At 43.9% G+C, this 16,218-nt stretch overlaps 1 protein-coding gene across 1 annotated transcript in view; it reads left to right on the forward strand.

The window, feature by feature from the left end:
* Positions 1-15,049, forward strand: part of NXF3 (nuclear RNA export factor 3) — a 17,418-nt gene extending 2,369 nt beyond the window's left edge. The window contains exons 3-22 of the mRNA XM_023508445.1: positions 2,100-2,179; positions 6,442-6,616; positions 6,834-6,987; positions 8,706-8,789; positions 8,896-9,000; positions 9,130-9,204; positions 9,325-9,421; positions 9,549-9,637; positions 9,758-9,854; positions 10,009-10,120; positions 11,795-11,831; positions 12,215-12,283; positions 12,366-12,421; positions 12,557-12,664; positions 12,787-12,845; positions 12,960-13,075; positions 13,172-13,214; positions 13,803-13,875; positions 14,357-14,539; positions 14,935-15,049. Of these exons, the coding sequence (XP_023364213.1) occupies positions 2,100-2,179; positions 6,442-6,616; positions 6,834-6,987; positions 8,706-8,789; positions 8,896-9,000; positions 9,130-9,204; positions 9,325-9,421; positions 9,549-9,637; positions 9,758-9,854; positions 10,009-10,120; positions 11,795-11,831; positions 12,215-12,283; positions 12,366-12,421; positions 12,557-12,664; positions 12,787-12,845; positions 12,960-13,075; positions 13,172-13,214; positions 13,803-13,875; positions 14,357-14,539; positions 14,935-15,049 (1,927 nt within the window). The remainder of the gene's footprint in view (positions 1-2,099; positions 2,180-6,441; positions 6,617-6,833; positions 6,988-8,705; positions 8,790-8,895; positions 9,001-9,129; positions 9,205-9,324; positions 9,422-9,548; positions 9,638-9,757; positions 9,855-10,008; positions 10,121-11,794; positions 11,832-12,214; positions 12,284-12,365; positions 12,422-12,556; positions 12,665-12,786; positions 12,846-12,959; positions 13,076-13,171; positions 13,215-13,802; positions 13,876-14,356; positions 14,540-14,934) is intronic.
* The last annotated feature ends 1,169 nt before the right edge of the window (positions 15,050-16,218 follow it).

Below are 16,218 nucleotides of genomic sequence, written 5' to 3' on the forward strand. Positions count from 1 at the left end.
ACCATATCTAATAACCAATTGACAAACAAATTCACATATATTTATTATCTTAGTTTGTGCTGCTATAATACATTAGAATAGTATAAATTTATTTCTCAAAGTATTGGAGGCTGGAAAGTATACAATCAAGGTATCCCCAGATTTAGGTTCTGTTGGAAGCTTGCTCTTTGCTTCATTGGTGGTATCATTCCTGCATTTACACATGTCAGAAAGGGCAGAAAGGGACAAAATTGCACCCTCAAGCCCTTTTATAAGGTCACTAATCCTATCTATTAGGATGAGTTCTCCCCTCCCCGATCTCTTTTTGAAGGGCCCACCTCTTAATTCTGTTGCATTAGAGATTAAGCTTCAAAATACATTTTGGAGGAATGAACATTCAAACCTTAGCATTTACCATCTTATAAAAATGTTCACATAATATTGTTTTATACGAAATAAAAATTTCAACTCCTGACTTAGTTTATATGTGCAAGCATGTGCTTTTGTGTCTTACACTTCTTTTACCCCAAATGTTCATGTACATATATATGGATGCATCTTCAGCTTACTCAGGAGCTGGACTTCCCCTCTCAGGGGATAGAGACCTGGGAAGGGACTTTGGACAAGAGGTGAAAAATTCCAAAAAGTTTTGGCTGATTCACTGGAGCCCAGGCCCTTCCTTCTTTTCTTTCCTGTCTTTGGCCTGAGACGTTCAAAGATACATTTTTTTCTTTTTTTGGCCGGGGCTGGGTTTGAACCCACCACCTCCAGCATATGGGGCCAGCGTCCTACTCCTTTGAGCCACAGGTGCCATCCCAGGTACATTTTTGGCTCCAACCACTCACCATCTACATTCACTACTTTTTTGTTTGTTTGTTTAGCAGGCCTGGATGAAAAATTCCAGAAAGTTCTGGCCAGTGCACTGGAGCCCAGGCCTGCCCTTCTTTTCTTTCCTCTCTCTGGCCTCAAATGTTCAAAGATACATTTTTTTTTTTTATTAAATGATAGCTGTATACATTAATGCAAACATGGGGTACAGTGTAGTGTTTTCATATACATTTTGAAATACTTTCATCAAGCTGGTTCACATAAATTTCATGTCATTTGCATAGTCATTGTGTCAAAACATTTATATTCTAGTTCTAGGAAAGTTCACTTGTACCCTTGTTAGACAGAAATATAGGTCATTTTTGGCTCCAACCACTAGAGGCGCCATTTATATTCACTATTTGCTCATTTGTTTGTTTAGCAGATCTGGGCGGGGTTTGGAACCCACCCCCTTGGTACACAGGACTGGTGCTCTAACCACTGAACATGGGAGTCCCACTATTTTTTTTTTAAATAGAAGACTTGATTTTTTTTCTACTATCATTACAGTGACTACTAAACTTTGTTTACTATTTCCTTTATATTATCCTAGTCTGCTTTTTGTATTCTTTCTCTGAGATGGTCTGTAGTTAGTTCCAGCTACATGAATATTTTCAGAACATCCTGTTACTTTGTCCTAATTTAAGAAAACTCTAAATATTATACAAATTTAGCAATGCTGTGCATGGAGGGGTTACCCACCTTTCCATGGTTTTCATATCTGATCTGTTTCTCCAGGTAACATCTGAATGACTCCAGACAAACTCCTGTACCTCATTAAGCCTTAGAAACCTCAGGGGGCTGTTGACTCTGTAATCAGAGCCCCCTTGTGAGGAATACGTGGAAAAAAAATAAACGTACCAAGTACAGAGACTGGCCTACATCAGGCACTCAGAGTTCTTTGATTTTGCAAAATAAATGAATACAATGTAACGTAGCCAACAGAGCCTGGCAAGCAGAGTTCTCTGTGTTTGTAACAAGTACCTGGGTCCCAAGCCTCCTGATTGCAGCTATTCATTTCTGCAGGGGTGGCTCCCGTGGAAGCTGCTCCCTGGATGTTAGTCTGGTAGCAAACTTAGGGGGCGGTAATAACAGGAAGTTAAGTCTACTCTGGCCCGCAGGCATCTCTTCTCTATCCCTCTGGGGTTGGAACTTCCTGTAAGGACTCCATCTTGTTTGTGTGGCCCTGACACGGTAAGCCTGGAGCCGTCTAAGGCACTTCCTCAGGATCCCTCTCAATCTTCAAATTCCAGCTCCAGAATACACAGATTCACCGCACGACAGGTTTATGAGGACATTGGTGACAAGTCACTGACTTCGGGATACACCATGGGTGAGTTGGTCAGCATGAGGCTGGTAGTTCAGGTCCCACCAGAACGGGAAGTATTCTCGGCCCCCTCCCCTAACCTTATCCAAACAAAAGGACGCCTAGCTGACCTCCCTTTAGATAGGGGTGGGCAGTGGCGAGGACCGAGGCCTCAGTCATGTACCAGGGTTTGAGATATGGGGAGGGTCACCTAGAGTAGGTAAGGGTTAGTGAAAATTAACATTCTTTGGAGTTTTACTAGAGGTGGGGGAGGGAGAGGGAACCCATCCATAACTTTGAATCTTTACACTAGCCATTTCGGGTAGATTGTATTACCTTTCTAGAGGTTTCCCGAGGCTCGTTTATGGCACAGCACAGGACCTATTCTGCAATGTTCCATGTGTAGTTTTTATATGTGGTGTTCTATGTCATTTAAACAAATTTGTTACTAATGTTTAAATCTTTTCTATGTAGCTGAATTTTTGTCTGCTAGTTTTATCTGTTACTCAGTGAAGTGTATTAAAATTTCTCATAGTGACTGTGGATTTCTTATAGTGACTGTGGATTTGTTTATTTCTCCATTTACTTTGATCAGTATTTGCTTTGTAGGTTTTGGCTCTATGATAAGACATACATGCAGGCTCAGTGCCCATAGTTCGGTGGTTAGGGCCCTGGGCACGTGCCCTGGGGCTGGTGGGTTGGAACTGGCCAGGGCCTGATAAACAACAACAACAATAATAATAACAACAACAACAAAACCCAGCCAGGCATTGTGGTGGGCGCCTGTAGTTCCAGCTACTGGAAGGCTGATGCAAGAGCATCACTTAATCCACGGAGTTTGAGGCTGCTGTGAGCTGTGACGCTACTGCACTTTATCAAGGGTGACATAGTGAGACTCTATCTGAAAAAAAAAAAAAAAGGACATGCATGCAAATTTAGAATTGTTTTCTTTTTTTTATTGTTTGGAATTTATTGAGGGTACAAAGAATTAGGATCCACTGACTGCATTTGTTAGATGAAGCCCCTCTTACAATTGTGTCCCGACCCTAAGATGTGTGCCACATACTGTGACCCTCATCCTCCTCCTTCCTCTCCTCTCCCTCATTCCCCTCCCCCAACCCTTGTATAGAATTGTTTTCTTAATATTTTTCTGCTGGCCTGGTGCCTGTAGCACGGTGGTTACGGCGCCAGCCACATTACACCCAGGCTGGCGAGTTCGAACCCAGCCCGGGCCAGATAAACGACAGTGACAACTGCAATAAAAAATAAAAATAGCCGGGTGTTGGGCAGTGCCTGTGGCTCAATCCGTAGGGCGCCGGCCCCATATACTGAAGGTGGTGGGTTCAAACCCAGCCCTGGCCAAACTGCAACAGAAAACTAGCCAGGCGTTCTGGCGGACGCCTGTGGTCCCAGCTACTCCGGGGGCTGAGGCAAGAGAATCACCTAAACCCAGGAGTTGGAGGTTGCCGTGAGCTGTGTGATGCCACGGCGCGCTACCAGGGTAGTAAAGTGAGACTCTCTTTCTACAAAAAAAAATATCCGGGTGTTGTGGCAGGTGCCTGTAATCCCAGGTACTTGGGAGGCTAAATCGGGAGAATTGCTTAAGCCCAAGAGTTTGAGGGTGCTGTGAGCTGTGACGTCACGGTTCTCTACTGAGCGCGACAGCTTGAGCCTCTGTCTCAAAAAAAATTTTTTTTCTGTTGAATTGAACCTTTAATCAGGCGCGGCACCTATGGCTCAAAGGAGTAGGGCACCGGCCCCATATGCCTCAGGTGGTGGGTTCAAACCCAGCCCTGGCCAAAAACTGGAAAAAAAAAAAAAAAGAATGGCATGAACCTTTAATCATTTTGAAATTTTCTTTTCTATAGTATTTTTTCTTAAAGCATCTTTTTTTTCTTACTAATAATGGTTATACAAGCTTTCAGTTGGTTAGTGTGTAGATGGTATATATCTTGCCTTTTTTTATTTTCAAATTTTCTATATCATTAAATTTTATGTGTTTCTCATAAGAAGAATTTGGTGTAATCCTTTTTTAAATCTAGTCTGATACTCTCTGCCTTTCAGTTTGAAACACTGGGCTGATTACTTGTAATGAAAGTACATATTTAATTTGGTTTTAATAAATCATATTATTGTATATTTATTTTTGTTTCTTCCGGGTTCCTTTTCCTCTCCTTTGAAATGATAATTTTTTTTCACATTTTCTTATTTTTTATTATTCTTTTTTAAACTTAATTGTTATTAAATCATAACTATGCATTTATGGAATACAATGTGATGATTTGATATACAATGTGGAATGTGTAAATCAAACTAATTAATATAACTATTACCTCGCTTATTTTTTGTGGTAAGACATTTATAATATACTCTTAGTTGTTTTGAAATGTACCCTTGCATTGTGCACATTAGGTGACATCCCACTAAATACCCTGCCTCGGCTCACCCTCCCTCCTTCCCTTCCCTCCTCCCCTTCCCTCTCCTTTCTCTTTCCTCTTTCTTTCTGGACTCTCTTTGTGTTTTACCCTTCATATGAATGTGTAAGTTTTTATATATTGGTTTCATAATAGTATTGCGTACTTGGATACTTTTTTTCCCCATTCTTGAAATATTTTACTAAGAATATGTTCCAACTCCATCCAGGTAAACATAAATGATTCATATTTTAATTTATTAAATATTTTACTTCATTTGGCTATACAATTAAACAGTCTTCTGCCATTTTTCTAGGGTTTGCCCTGGAGATTATAGCATAGGTCTTTGCCCTGTCATAGTCTATTGTAAATTAGTTCTTTCCCAAACAATGTTGGAACCTTAGATACTATGACTCTATTTACTGGCTCCTGATTTATTGTCATGCATTTTAATTCCCTTTATATTAAAACTCCAAAAAAGAAATTATCATTGTGTTATGTAGTTGATTCTCACTTAGATTTGCCTACACATTCACAAATGTCATTGGTCTTTACTGCATCCACATATTTCCATCTAGGATTATCCTTTTTTTTTGCCTGAAGAAGAACCGTCAATATTTTCTTTGGTTTGAGATTACTGGTCACATTTTCCCCCAGTTTTGTTACATTAACATCATTATGAAATGTATGTCTTTTATTTAGGAAAATTTTCCCTTACAGTATGCATTTTCTCCTTTTAGTACTATTATACTGAGTTAATGTTTTGTTAACTTTTGCAAACTTCTCAACCAAGATCTTCTCAAATGCTGCTTCTCCACTGTTCCCTATTCCTTAATCCTGGGATTCAAACATGCCTTACGTATGCATATCTTCTTTGATTCTCTCCCCCACTCTTTTAATATTCCCCATAATTAAGTCTCTCAAGATAAAATTCTGGTTATCATTTTTTTTTTTTTTTTTGTGACAGAGTCTCAAGCTGTTGCCCTTGGGTAGAATGCCGTGGCATCATAGCTCATAGTAATTTCCAACTCTTGGGCTTAAGCGATCCTCTTGCCTCAGATTTTCTACTTTTAGTAGAGAAGGGGTCTTTTGCTCAGACTGGTCTCAAACTCGTGAGCTCAAGCAATCCAACTGCCTTGGCCTCCCAGAGTGCTAGGATTCCAGGTGTGAGCTACTGTGCCCAGCTTTTTTTTTTTTTTTTTTTTTTTGAGACAGAGTCTCAGTATGTTGCCTTTGGTAGAGTGCTATGGCATCACAGCTCACAGCAACCTCAAACTCCTGGGCTTAAGTGATTCTCTTACCTCAGTCTCCCAGTTCCTATGACTACAGGTGCCTGCCACAACACCCAGCTATTTTTTTGTTGCAATTGGCCCCAGCTGGGTTTGAACCCGCCAGCCTCAGTGTATGTGGCTGGCGCCATAACCACTGTGCTATGTGCACTGAGCCAGCCATGTTTTCATTTGTTCGATTCATCCCTGAGGTATGGAACTTGCCTGTGGCACTTGAACCATAACGGTAAGGTTTCAGGGTAGATTTTATCAACCTCCAAGCAGAGAAGGGAGGTGAGGGTTAAAGATGATAAGCAGTTTGTCCTAGAACACCCAGCATGAAAAGGGCAGGGCACGTAACTAATATCAGATTAGATCCTCAACCCAAGCACTTCCCACTGTGCTTGTTTTCTCCTTGGCTGTGAGTGCTTGCTGCCTCTCATCTTCCAAGAAATGAAACCACAGTGAAGTCTTTCAGTCTTTTTGGCTCTGTGATATATTTCTTTTGAGATTATAAAAGTCTGTGATATTTCTTCATTAGCTGTTACATTTAATCTAAGTAATTTTTCTGGTATTCCAAACATTGATGTATTGTTCTTAATTTAAGGGCACAATCACCAAGGCAACCCTGTTCAAAGAAGAGCAAGATGTTGGGGTCTTTACCGAAGGAGATTTACCAATTGGTCTGAGCCAGTCACATTTGGCATGAATCCTTCATTTCATCTGCAGCAAGAAGGAAATGCAGCAACGAGTGATATGCAAGTGGACTCTCCAGTAAGATTGTAAGTATTGGTCAACATGGCTGGAATGTAGCATCCAGTGAAATACATAATCTTATAATTAAACATGTCATTCTTCTCTCCAATCTGGCAGAGGGAGGAATGATAGGACCAGATAAACTGTTGAGTAAACTTTGTTATAGCTCTAGTATCAGTGGGGAAAATGTGAATAGAAGACTGAGCTTATACAGCCTACTTCCTTTTCTCCATTTCCCTACAGCAATCCTTATGCCATTCCACCATATCATCGGAGAGGTACTATTCATAAACAAGACCAAACCCAGGTTATCACAGAAAGAGAGAAAAAATTTCCAGAGGGAAAAATGGAGTGGTGCAGGCAGGATGGTACATCTGGGAACTGGTTCAAGATCACAGTGAGTTTCCTGACAAAATTAATCTAAAATGTGAAGGAGAACAGGGGGAATCATGTTGGATTTGTGCAGAGATACTAGGTATTTTTCTTAGGGCAGGGGAATTGGTAATCTGTCCTTTTTGCTAGGAGTTAACAATATCTTAGATTATCTAAGGGCAAATTTAGAGAAGCAATATAAAGGAAACAGGCTGACTGATGAAAGAATGGAAGAAGTTGTCTACAAGCAAAGGAAGAAGCTAATGCTGAGGAGATAGAGCAACTCCACACCAGCTGCCTCAGTTTTGGCTCAAACTGAGTGTATAGGGTATTGATTCTCTAGGGAAGTATTTTTAAACATTTTTTATTTCACAGCACACATGTCCCTATATTTAAACTTCTGTGGCACACTTAAATTAGTTGATGAAAAAAAAAAAAAGAGTGGGAAAAAAAGGAATATAGCCGGGTATGGTGGCTTATGCCTGTAATCCTAGCACTCTGGGAGGCTGAGGCGTGCGTATTGCCTGAGCTCACGAGTTTGAGACCAGCCTGAGCCAGAGAGAGAGAGAGAGACTCTGTCTCTAAAAAAAATAGCTGGGCATTGCAGTGGGTACCTGTAGTCCCAGCTACTTGGGAGGCTGAGGCAAGAGAATCACTTAAGCCCAGTTGCTTGATATTGCTGTTAGTTTTGAGGCCATGGCACTCGAGGGTGACAAAGTGTGACTCTGTCTCAAAAAAAAAAAAAAAAGGAATATGGGCGGTGCCTGTGGCTCAGTGAGTAGGGCCCCAACCCCATATACTGAGGGTGGTGGGTTCGAACCCAGCCCTGGCCAAACTGCAACAAAAAATAGCTGGGCGTTGTGGTGGGTACCTGTAGTCCCAGCAACTGGGGAGGCTGAGGCAAGAGATTGGCTAAGCCCAAGAGCTGGAGGTTGCTGTGAGCTGTGATGCTATAGCACTCTACTGAGGGTGACAAAGTGACTCTGTCTCTTAAAAAAAAAAGGAATATATGTACTGTGCTTTGAACTTCTTTTGAAAATAACTTAATTAATGATCTTGAAAATTTTTTACCCAAACCTAAGATTCTCTTGTAGCATATCAGTGAAAATCATTGCTTTAGGGTCTAGGGTCCTTGTTACAGTGACAGCCTGGATCTGCCTTAGGTAGAATGTCTTGGGATTTTATACAAAGAAGCTCATATTAAACATCTTTTGTTGATTATATGAAGAACATTATCTGAATAGAAAGAAAGGGTATTTAAGAAATCCATGTGTAGGTTGGGTGAGGTGGCTCATGCCTGTAATCTCAGCACTCTGGGAGGCTAAGGTTGGTTGATCACTTGATTTTAAGATCATTCTGAGCAAGAGGGAGACCCAATCTCTAAAAAATAGCCGGCATTGATGGCGGGTGCCTGTAGTCCCAGCTACTTGGGAGGCTGAGGCAAGAGGATATCTTGAGTCCAAGTGTTTGAGGTTGCTGTGAGCTATGATGCCATAGCACTCTATTGGGAGCAAGAAAGTGAGAGTGTGTCTCAGAAAAAAAAATGCATGTGTGATTAGAAATAGTGTATGTTACAAATAATGGATTGATAGCAATGAAATAATTTTTTAAAGGTTAGAAATGATAGATCTTGTCTTATCTTTAAAAATTATTTTAAAGTCTAAAAGGAACATGTTTGGGTATAATTTTAAGTTTTAATTCCATTATGTCAGTCTCTTCATCCAACCTTTCTTTTGCTCCTAGATTCCATTTGGCATAAAATATGATGAGAAGTGGCTGCTGGATTTGATTCAGAGCCAATGCAGTGTCCCTTTCACTCCGTTTGAGGTAAGAGAGTACAATAAGGCAGACGAAAGCAAATGGGACAGGTGAAGAGCTAGATGAGCAGGAACTCTGGCCTCACATTTTATTTTTCTTGCCACTGTCCCCTTAGTTTCACTATGAGAAAATGCAGGCCCACTTCTTCGTGGAGAGTGCCAGCATCGCCTTTGCACTGAGGAGTATCAGTGGCAACATTTGGGACCAGGATAATGAAAGAGTGTGTATCCAAGGCATAACCAGGGATAGGTTGGGCAAGAGGGCAGCACCCCAGGGTCAAAGCCTTACTTGATCTTGGGGTTCAGAGATCTTAGTGCTTACCTAGCCCCTCTTCTGTTGTTCTCTGCAGATATCAATCATCGTCACTCCCTCTGACATGCCCCACTTTGTGCAGAAGGACCTGAAAAAGGCAGGGCAGGTAATAGTAATGCAGACTCAAGACAAGTTATCCACCCACAGTCAGACCTATCTCTTCTTTCCCCACCTATTGAACCCTTTATCATCTCAGCTGCAGAGCAGCTGATCCCTATCTCTAACCCTGCAGCTGACCATGAACAAATATGATACCTCCCAGGAAGCACTTGACATCCAGAAACTCCGCTTTGACACAGGTATGGCTGAGGACAGTAATTCTATAGCAGGTGAGGTCTTAAGGGTTTTCTTGGGATGGAGACTTAAGAGACTATAATCTGGGGAGGAGTTGGTGTTGGATCTGTATTAGCTGGGCCCCTCTCAGCCTTATGATTCCCTTCTCTCTGCTTCCTGGAGACTTGAGGACACATGATGTCAGAATGGCACCAAATCCGGGAAAGAGCATGGCTGTATCCCTGCACATTGAGGAAGAGAAAATGTCCCAGGTGAGGCTTTAAGCCAGGTGCTAGAATTGAGGGCGAGGGTGGAAGAGATTAGTTAGAAGGCTCGTTGGCCTAAGATATCTCCCATTGGGGCTTTTACTCTTAATTCTTTCCTTACCACAGCTTTTGCCTTTGAACATGAGCAGTATCAAACCCTATCAGCTGCCTGGCATTATGGCAGAAGCCTCCAACATAAACACCCTGAATGAGGTGAAGTCTAATATTCAGATGGCTTTTTAGAGGGAAAGTTAGAGGACTCATCAGGGTGGTAACAAGAGGCAGGGAAGTGGGTTTGTTGGCAAGGGAGAGGACTGGGGGTAAAGTGCCCTATTGCTTCTCTTTCCTTGATCCATGTTATTACTCTGAATAATTACAGGTGAAGTCTGCAGAGGAGATGGACAAGGAGAAAGGGCTGGAGCCAGAAGAGATATGTGTGGACAGAAATGACCCATGCACCACCTTTCCGGATAAGTCCAGCAACATAAAGTCAGTTGTACTCTCTGTCACCCCTCTGGAGACTGAGCTGCCCCGATAGTGCCCTTCTGCAGGAGGAGGCATCCCTGCCCTCTCCTCTCTCTGTATCTCTCAGCTGGGCTTAGAGGTCTCCTTTCCTTTCCTGACCTGCTCGCTTATTCCCCTGTTCGGGGGTGTGTTTGCCACCTCTCTGCGCCCAGCCTCCTGCAGCATACTTTGCTTGAGTGTGTGCCTGGAAGCAGGGCTCCCCTCCTCACCAGTACTAGGGCTGTCCAGACTTGGGCCAGATGCTAGGGCCCTGAACTGAGAAGGGTCCAGGCGGAGCCAGGCCTTTCTGCCTCTATTGACATGGGCCTTCTCCAGAGAGGGGGTCCTCCTTCCCTTGCTCCACAAAGGCCCTCCTTCCTGTCCAACACTGGTATGGTGGCTTTCCTGCCCCATGCTGAGAGCTGAGGCCCTGGATGGCTGCTGTGATGACATCTGTTTCTCTGGCACAATGGCAAGAGCTAGGCCCTTCTCAGGGAGGAACTTCCATTCCCAAGTCAAGGGATCAGAAGTGAGCCACTGCCAGTGAGGGCTTACTGAGATAGGAGTGAGATGCTGAAGGCAGAAGAGGTTTAGGGGACAGCAGGACAGGCCTCTCAGGGTACTTCCCCTCCCCCCCAACACCTCACACCATCCTGCCTGGTCTTCAGAAGAGCCCTGGGTATATTGAAGTGGGAATGACTCCTGGGGCAAGGTATCAGCTCAGACAGGCACAACTGGGCAGTGACAATCAGGAGAGAACCCAGTGATTCTAAGAGAGGGTGCCAGGTCCTCAAGCCCATACTGTTCTGGGGCCTGATGCTTCACTTCTATGGGAAGGTCTCCTTCCCTTGTGGCTGCTGCATTTCCCATACCCAGCTCAGATTGGGCTCACCTGGTTCCAAAGGCCCTTCCTCCTTTCAATGGGCTCCAGCCAATAGGAGCATGGCTCCCATTCCTGTCTTGGTGCCTAGGGCCAGCCAGAGGCATGTGCGAGAAAGGGTAGCCACAGGGGATTACTCTTCTCTCTTCCTTCCTGACACCCACTATCATGGGAAAGCATCAGTGCCTTACCTCTTCTTTGTTTCCTCTTTGTAGCCTCTGTTCTCCTCTGTCTCCCCCATCTTTCCCTCCCCGACCTTCATGCCCTTTCTTCTTGTCCTCCTTATCTTCCTCTCCTTGCCTTCTGAGCACTGCCACACTCACCTTCCTGCCCTGGCATCCTGGGCCATCCGTAGGGGATGACCTTGTATTATCCAGGGCTAGGGCCAGGGTCCCCAGAATAGTGGGTGCCTGGTGCATTTGCAGAGCCCTGGGCTCCTGCCCAATTCACTGCTCCCTGTGGCGCCTTCCATGGGGTCCTGTAGGAAGATAAGGGAGGCAGGAAGGGCAAGGAAGCCCTGGAGCTGGGCTCCAAATGTTGCTTGTTGTGGTGCTGGAGAAGCAAGTCAGGGCAGTCCAGGTGGGGGATGCTGGAGGAAGATGATAAGGATCTCCCTCTGGGTCACTCCGCAGGGGTGCTTCCCAGAGTCCTGCAGGAGCAAGGGCTCTGCAGTGCAGGTGGTTCATAGTGAGTTGTGTCTCTGGTGTAAGTGTGTTTGCTCACATGAGGCAGGGCTAAAGTTTCACTTACTGTTGTCTTTTTGTTTTGATTTTTGGCAGCTCCATCTTGGAATTGTTCCCCAAGTTATTATGCCTAGTAAGTGAATTCATCGAATGCTGGCTTCTAATTAGCACCGACACTTCCCCTAACTGTCCTGAACTCCTTTAGGTCTTGCTGGAGTTTTTGTTTGTTTGTTTGTTTGTTTGTTTTTTGATATAACCTTTAAACTTCAAGGGGGTAGGGAAAGGTGATACAGACCCATTTGGGAACCTGTAAAAGGCTATGGAACTTCTTCACACAAGTTCTCCACAGGCTTCAGTGACACTGTGGGGGTGACCCCAGCTGTAATCCTTCCCATATAGTTTCCAGGGCCCTTTTACACCTTATCTCTGATCCTCACCCTCTCCTAGGCCCATGCTTTTCCTTGATCATCCAGTGCCACCTCCCTGATTTGCACTGCTGGCTTCTCTTTTTCCCAGGATGTCCAGGAGTCACCCAGTCCAAATCCATGTGGTACTGAAGCCCACAAGATGTTACCACTCAGCAAGGTGAGGAGGGAAGATTAAGCAGGGTGCTAAGTGGTGTATGAGGAGGGAGTGCTAGCTGTGGTTCTGAAATTTGTTATTCCAGGGAAGCGTCTTTGCATCTGAAACATTGAAGAATCTGGTCATGCAATTCCTGCAGCAGTAAGTACCCTGGGAATTTGAGGAAGGAGAGGGATAGGACAGGTGAGGATATGTAAGCAGTACTCAGTGGGACTTTTCAAGTCTCATTTGGGGCCCAAACCACAGAGGTAGCATGTTCTCTTTGCCCCTCCTCAGGTATTACTTGATCTATGACTATGGAGATCGACAGGGTCTCCTTGGTGCTTATCATGCCATGGCCTCCTTCTCCCTGACCATTCCCTTCAACCATGAGGACCCAACTTCGTGAGTATCTTGGCTCAGACTCTTCTCAGGCTGTCTGGCTCCCCAGAAGACACAGGCCAGCTCCTGAATAAACCTGCACTGGCTGGACCATCACCTCCTCCTTGTTCCTCTCTCTCTCCTAGGAGCAACTTGTGCAAGTACTTCAAGGAAAGCAGGAACATGATAGTGATCAAGGACCCCTGTGAGTGTGTGATGGAGAAAACTAGGCAGGGCAAGGGGGTGTGAAGGGGACATCCATAGGGGCCCAGGGCCAGGGTGTGGCAGCCCCTGATCTTTGCTTCTCTTCCCTTCACAGACCTGAGGAGGCAGCTGCTGAAGCACACAAAATATGACATTGTGGACACCCTCAAAATGTTGCCCAAAACTCAGCATGACCTCACCTCCTTTCTGGTGGACATGTGGTTCCAGACGGTGAGCACCTGTTTCATCCATCATGTAGGGTCCAGAAGGCCAGAGGTGGGTGGGAGGTGAAGGAGGATCCTGAGCACCTGGGCTCTTCCCTTTCAGGAAAGGATGCTCTGCGTTTCTGTCAGTGGATTGTTTAAGGAAGGTGAGTGTCTGTAGAGTCCCCTCCCAGGTCCTGCACTGCTCCTTGCCCTGGCTGGGCTTCCTCTCAAAACTCTCCCAGATTCCCTGATTTCCTTTCCTTCCTATTCTTCCTTCCGTTCTCTGCCCCTCACTCTGCTAACAAACCATCCTTGTGTGACCTAGGTCCATGCCTGTATGCCCTACTGCTTTGCTCCGATGTTAAGGACACTGGCTGTGAAGCCTGATGGCTTTCATCCTGGCTCCTAATTCTGTGAACCAGGGGCAGTCACTTAACCTTTCAGTTGCCTCGTTTGTAGAGTGGGACTAAGAACAACCCTCTTTTGGGCTACTGTGACACAGGAATCATGTGAACTCAGGAAGTGGTTTGCACAGCGCCTTACACATGCTAAAAGGCCCTGTCACTGGGAGTGGATTTTTCCCTTACAGCCCTTCCCATTCCCATCAAGCCATTGTGACTCCAGAGTGAGCACTTTTTCCAATTTTGCCTCCTTCAGCATAAGTATCAAGTAAGACCCTGCTTGAGAATGCCTTACGAGCACATAAAGTATGTGCAATGTTAAGCAAGTATTATTGTTTCTTGTCCTTCAAGTGGAGGGAAAGTCCCTGGGTTGTGTACGTGCCTTCTCTCGGATCTTCATCACTGTTCCTATGAGCAATACCAGGTAAGTGCAGTGTTGTGGGTGCAATGTGGGAGTACCTAGCCTGGGGCTAGCAGTGTGGAAATTTTATAGTCCAGTCCTAGGGCTGTTGTCACAAACCAACAGTCTAATCTAGTGGTGGGCTCTTCAGTCATCATACAGGTTTTTTCTTCAGACAATACTCTGTGACTTTGAAGTCATATGACCATGACCTCTTTGTAACTCTGCATTTCTCTGAAAATGGTGATTACACTGTCATTCTTTTGGACTATTATGAAGGGCAAATGTGAATGTAAAACATTCTCTGGATTATAGGTAAACCTACAAATCTTGTGAAGCTCCTCCAAAAGTTTGGGAGGAGTAGAAGGTATAAGCCAAGGAATCTGGCAAGTGGGACTTGAGGATATAGAAGAAATTTGGGTGCTGAGCAGTAGCAGAATGATCATTGATGGGGTTAAGGGGTTGTCCATTTCTTCACCTATCTAAGGGCTCGTTTTTCTTCTAGTCTGTGCATCATAAACGATGAGCTGTTTGTGAGAGACATCAGTTTCCGAGAGATCCAGGGTGCCTTCTCCATCCCAGTGACCACACCCTACTCCGGTTATGTGCATGCCCTCTCCCAGGAGCAGGAGAACATGGTTGAGGCTTTCTCTACCCAGTTTGGGATGAATCTCAAGTGGTCTCAGAAGTGAGTATTGGGTGCACATAGTGATCAGCATAAGCTTGGAGGAGGAGGGAAGTGATCAGTATGAGCTTGGAGGAGCAGGGAAATGAATAAAGGGAACTTAAAGATAATTTGTTTTATATTTTTGTATCATTATCATACTGAACATCTTCTCTGTGTAAGCTATCAAGTTTTAAACAGGATTAGTGTACTTTTCTGAATTCCATATACCTTGTCCCATTATTGGGAGACATTTGGCTTTTCAGAGTTTTCAACATTGTGCCACAGAGTTGATTTTGCTGCAATAAATCTCAGTTAAACATGGAGACATGTTTCTGTCATATAGATTAGGAAATGGTAGTGTTCTCTGAGTGTCTCCAGTTGGGTCCTAATGGATGTCACCTGTCCTACCACCCCAGGTACCTTCATGACAGCAAGTGGGACTACACCAGAGCTACTGAAATCCTTGCATTGCCCAATGTGGTATCTGGGAATTCAGGCCAGGTGAGCAGAGGCCTTTGGGCCTGGGGATGAAACATGGCTCTGCTGATCTCCCAACTCCCTCCTATGCTTCCTCTAGGCCAAGGGCAAGATTCCAGAGGAGTCCCAGTCTCAAGCCAGTACAGACTGACTCAAGATCCTGAGAACAAAGGCCTGAGAAGAAAACCTCGGGTGTCATCTGCATTCTCATCATTTTTGCTATATTTTTGTTCTATATTTGCTATATTTTTTCAGTCTTGTGACTGAATCAGGAGGTCTTGTCAGGGCTGAAAAGTGAAAGTCTGCCTCATAGAGCTGATTTTCATGCACCCAAAGGGCCAGTTGTTCTGTGTATTTGTCCCCCAACCCCAGGATCCCTGTTTATTTTCATAAGATAGTATTTGCTGTCTGTTATATAAAATCCGTGCAATGTTCTTCTGAGTGAAGCATTACTTACTATCTCTGTTCTACAGGAAAATAAAGGGATACAAAAAGTGTACAACTCCTGGGAAACCATGGAGACTCAAATCCTGTACCCACCCTTAGGCCATAGCTGTCTTATAGGCCCTGTAGCTTCCAAAGGAGAAAGTGCTCTCCAATCCTGTTAAGACTGAGGATTGATATGTTATGTCCCTAGTCCATTAGTTAAGTGTTTTTATGCAGAAAACATTACTTTCTTAGCCATATGAATCCATTAAAATTTACTAACAACCTAATTGGGGGAAAAACAGTACTAAAGAACACATAAAAATCTTGGAGGAAAAATTGCCCACATATATAAGTGATAAAGGATTAATATCCTTGATATAAAGAGATCTGCAGAGAAAAGGGAAACTGATGGCAGCTTCGAATTGTTATTAAAAGCAATAGTAAGGATCTTCCAAATCTATGAAAAGCTATCCAAACATAATAACTACAGAAACAACTGCAAACATTGGGATAAGATATTAATTTAGTAAAGAAAGCTAAAGATTGTTATCAGAAAAATGCGTTGTATGTACATGTGTTTCTTTATTGATGTATTAGTTTCCTAGAGTTGCCATAATAAAGTACTATAAACTTAAGTGGTTTAAAACCTGCAGATTTATTTTCTCACAGTTCCTGAGGTTAGAAATCCAAAGTGAATATACTAGCAGGGCCATGCTCTTTCCAAAGGCTCTGGAGAAGAATGCTTCCTTGTCTCTTTTAGCTTATGGTAGCTGGTGGTCTTTTGGTTTGTAACA

The sequence above is a fragment of the Otolemur garnettii genome, unplaced genomic scaffold, assembly GCF_000181295.1.
Source record: "Otolemur garnettii isolate 467f Iridium unplaced genomic scaffold, OtoGar3 scaffold00248, whole genome shotgun sequence".
Classification (NCBI taxonomy): Eukaryota; Metazoa; Chordata; class Mammalia; order Primates; family Galagidae; genus Otolemur; species Otolemur garnettii.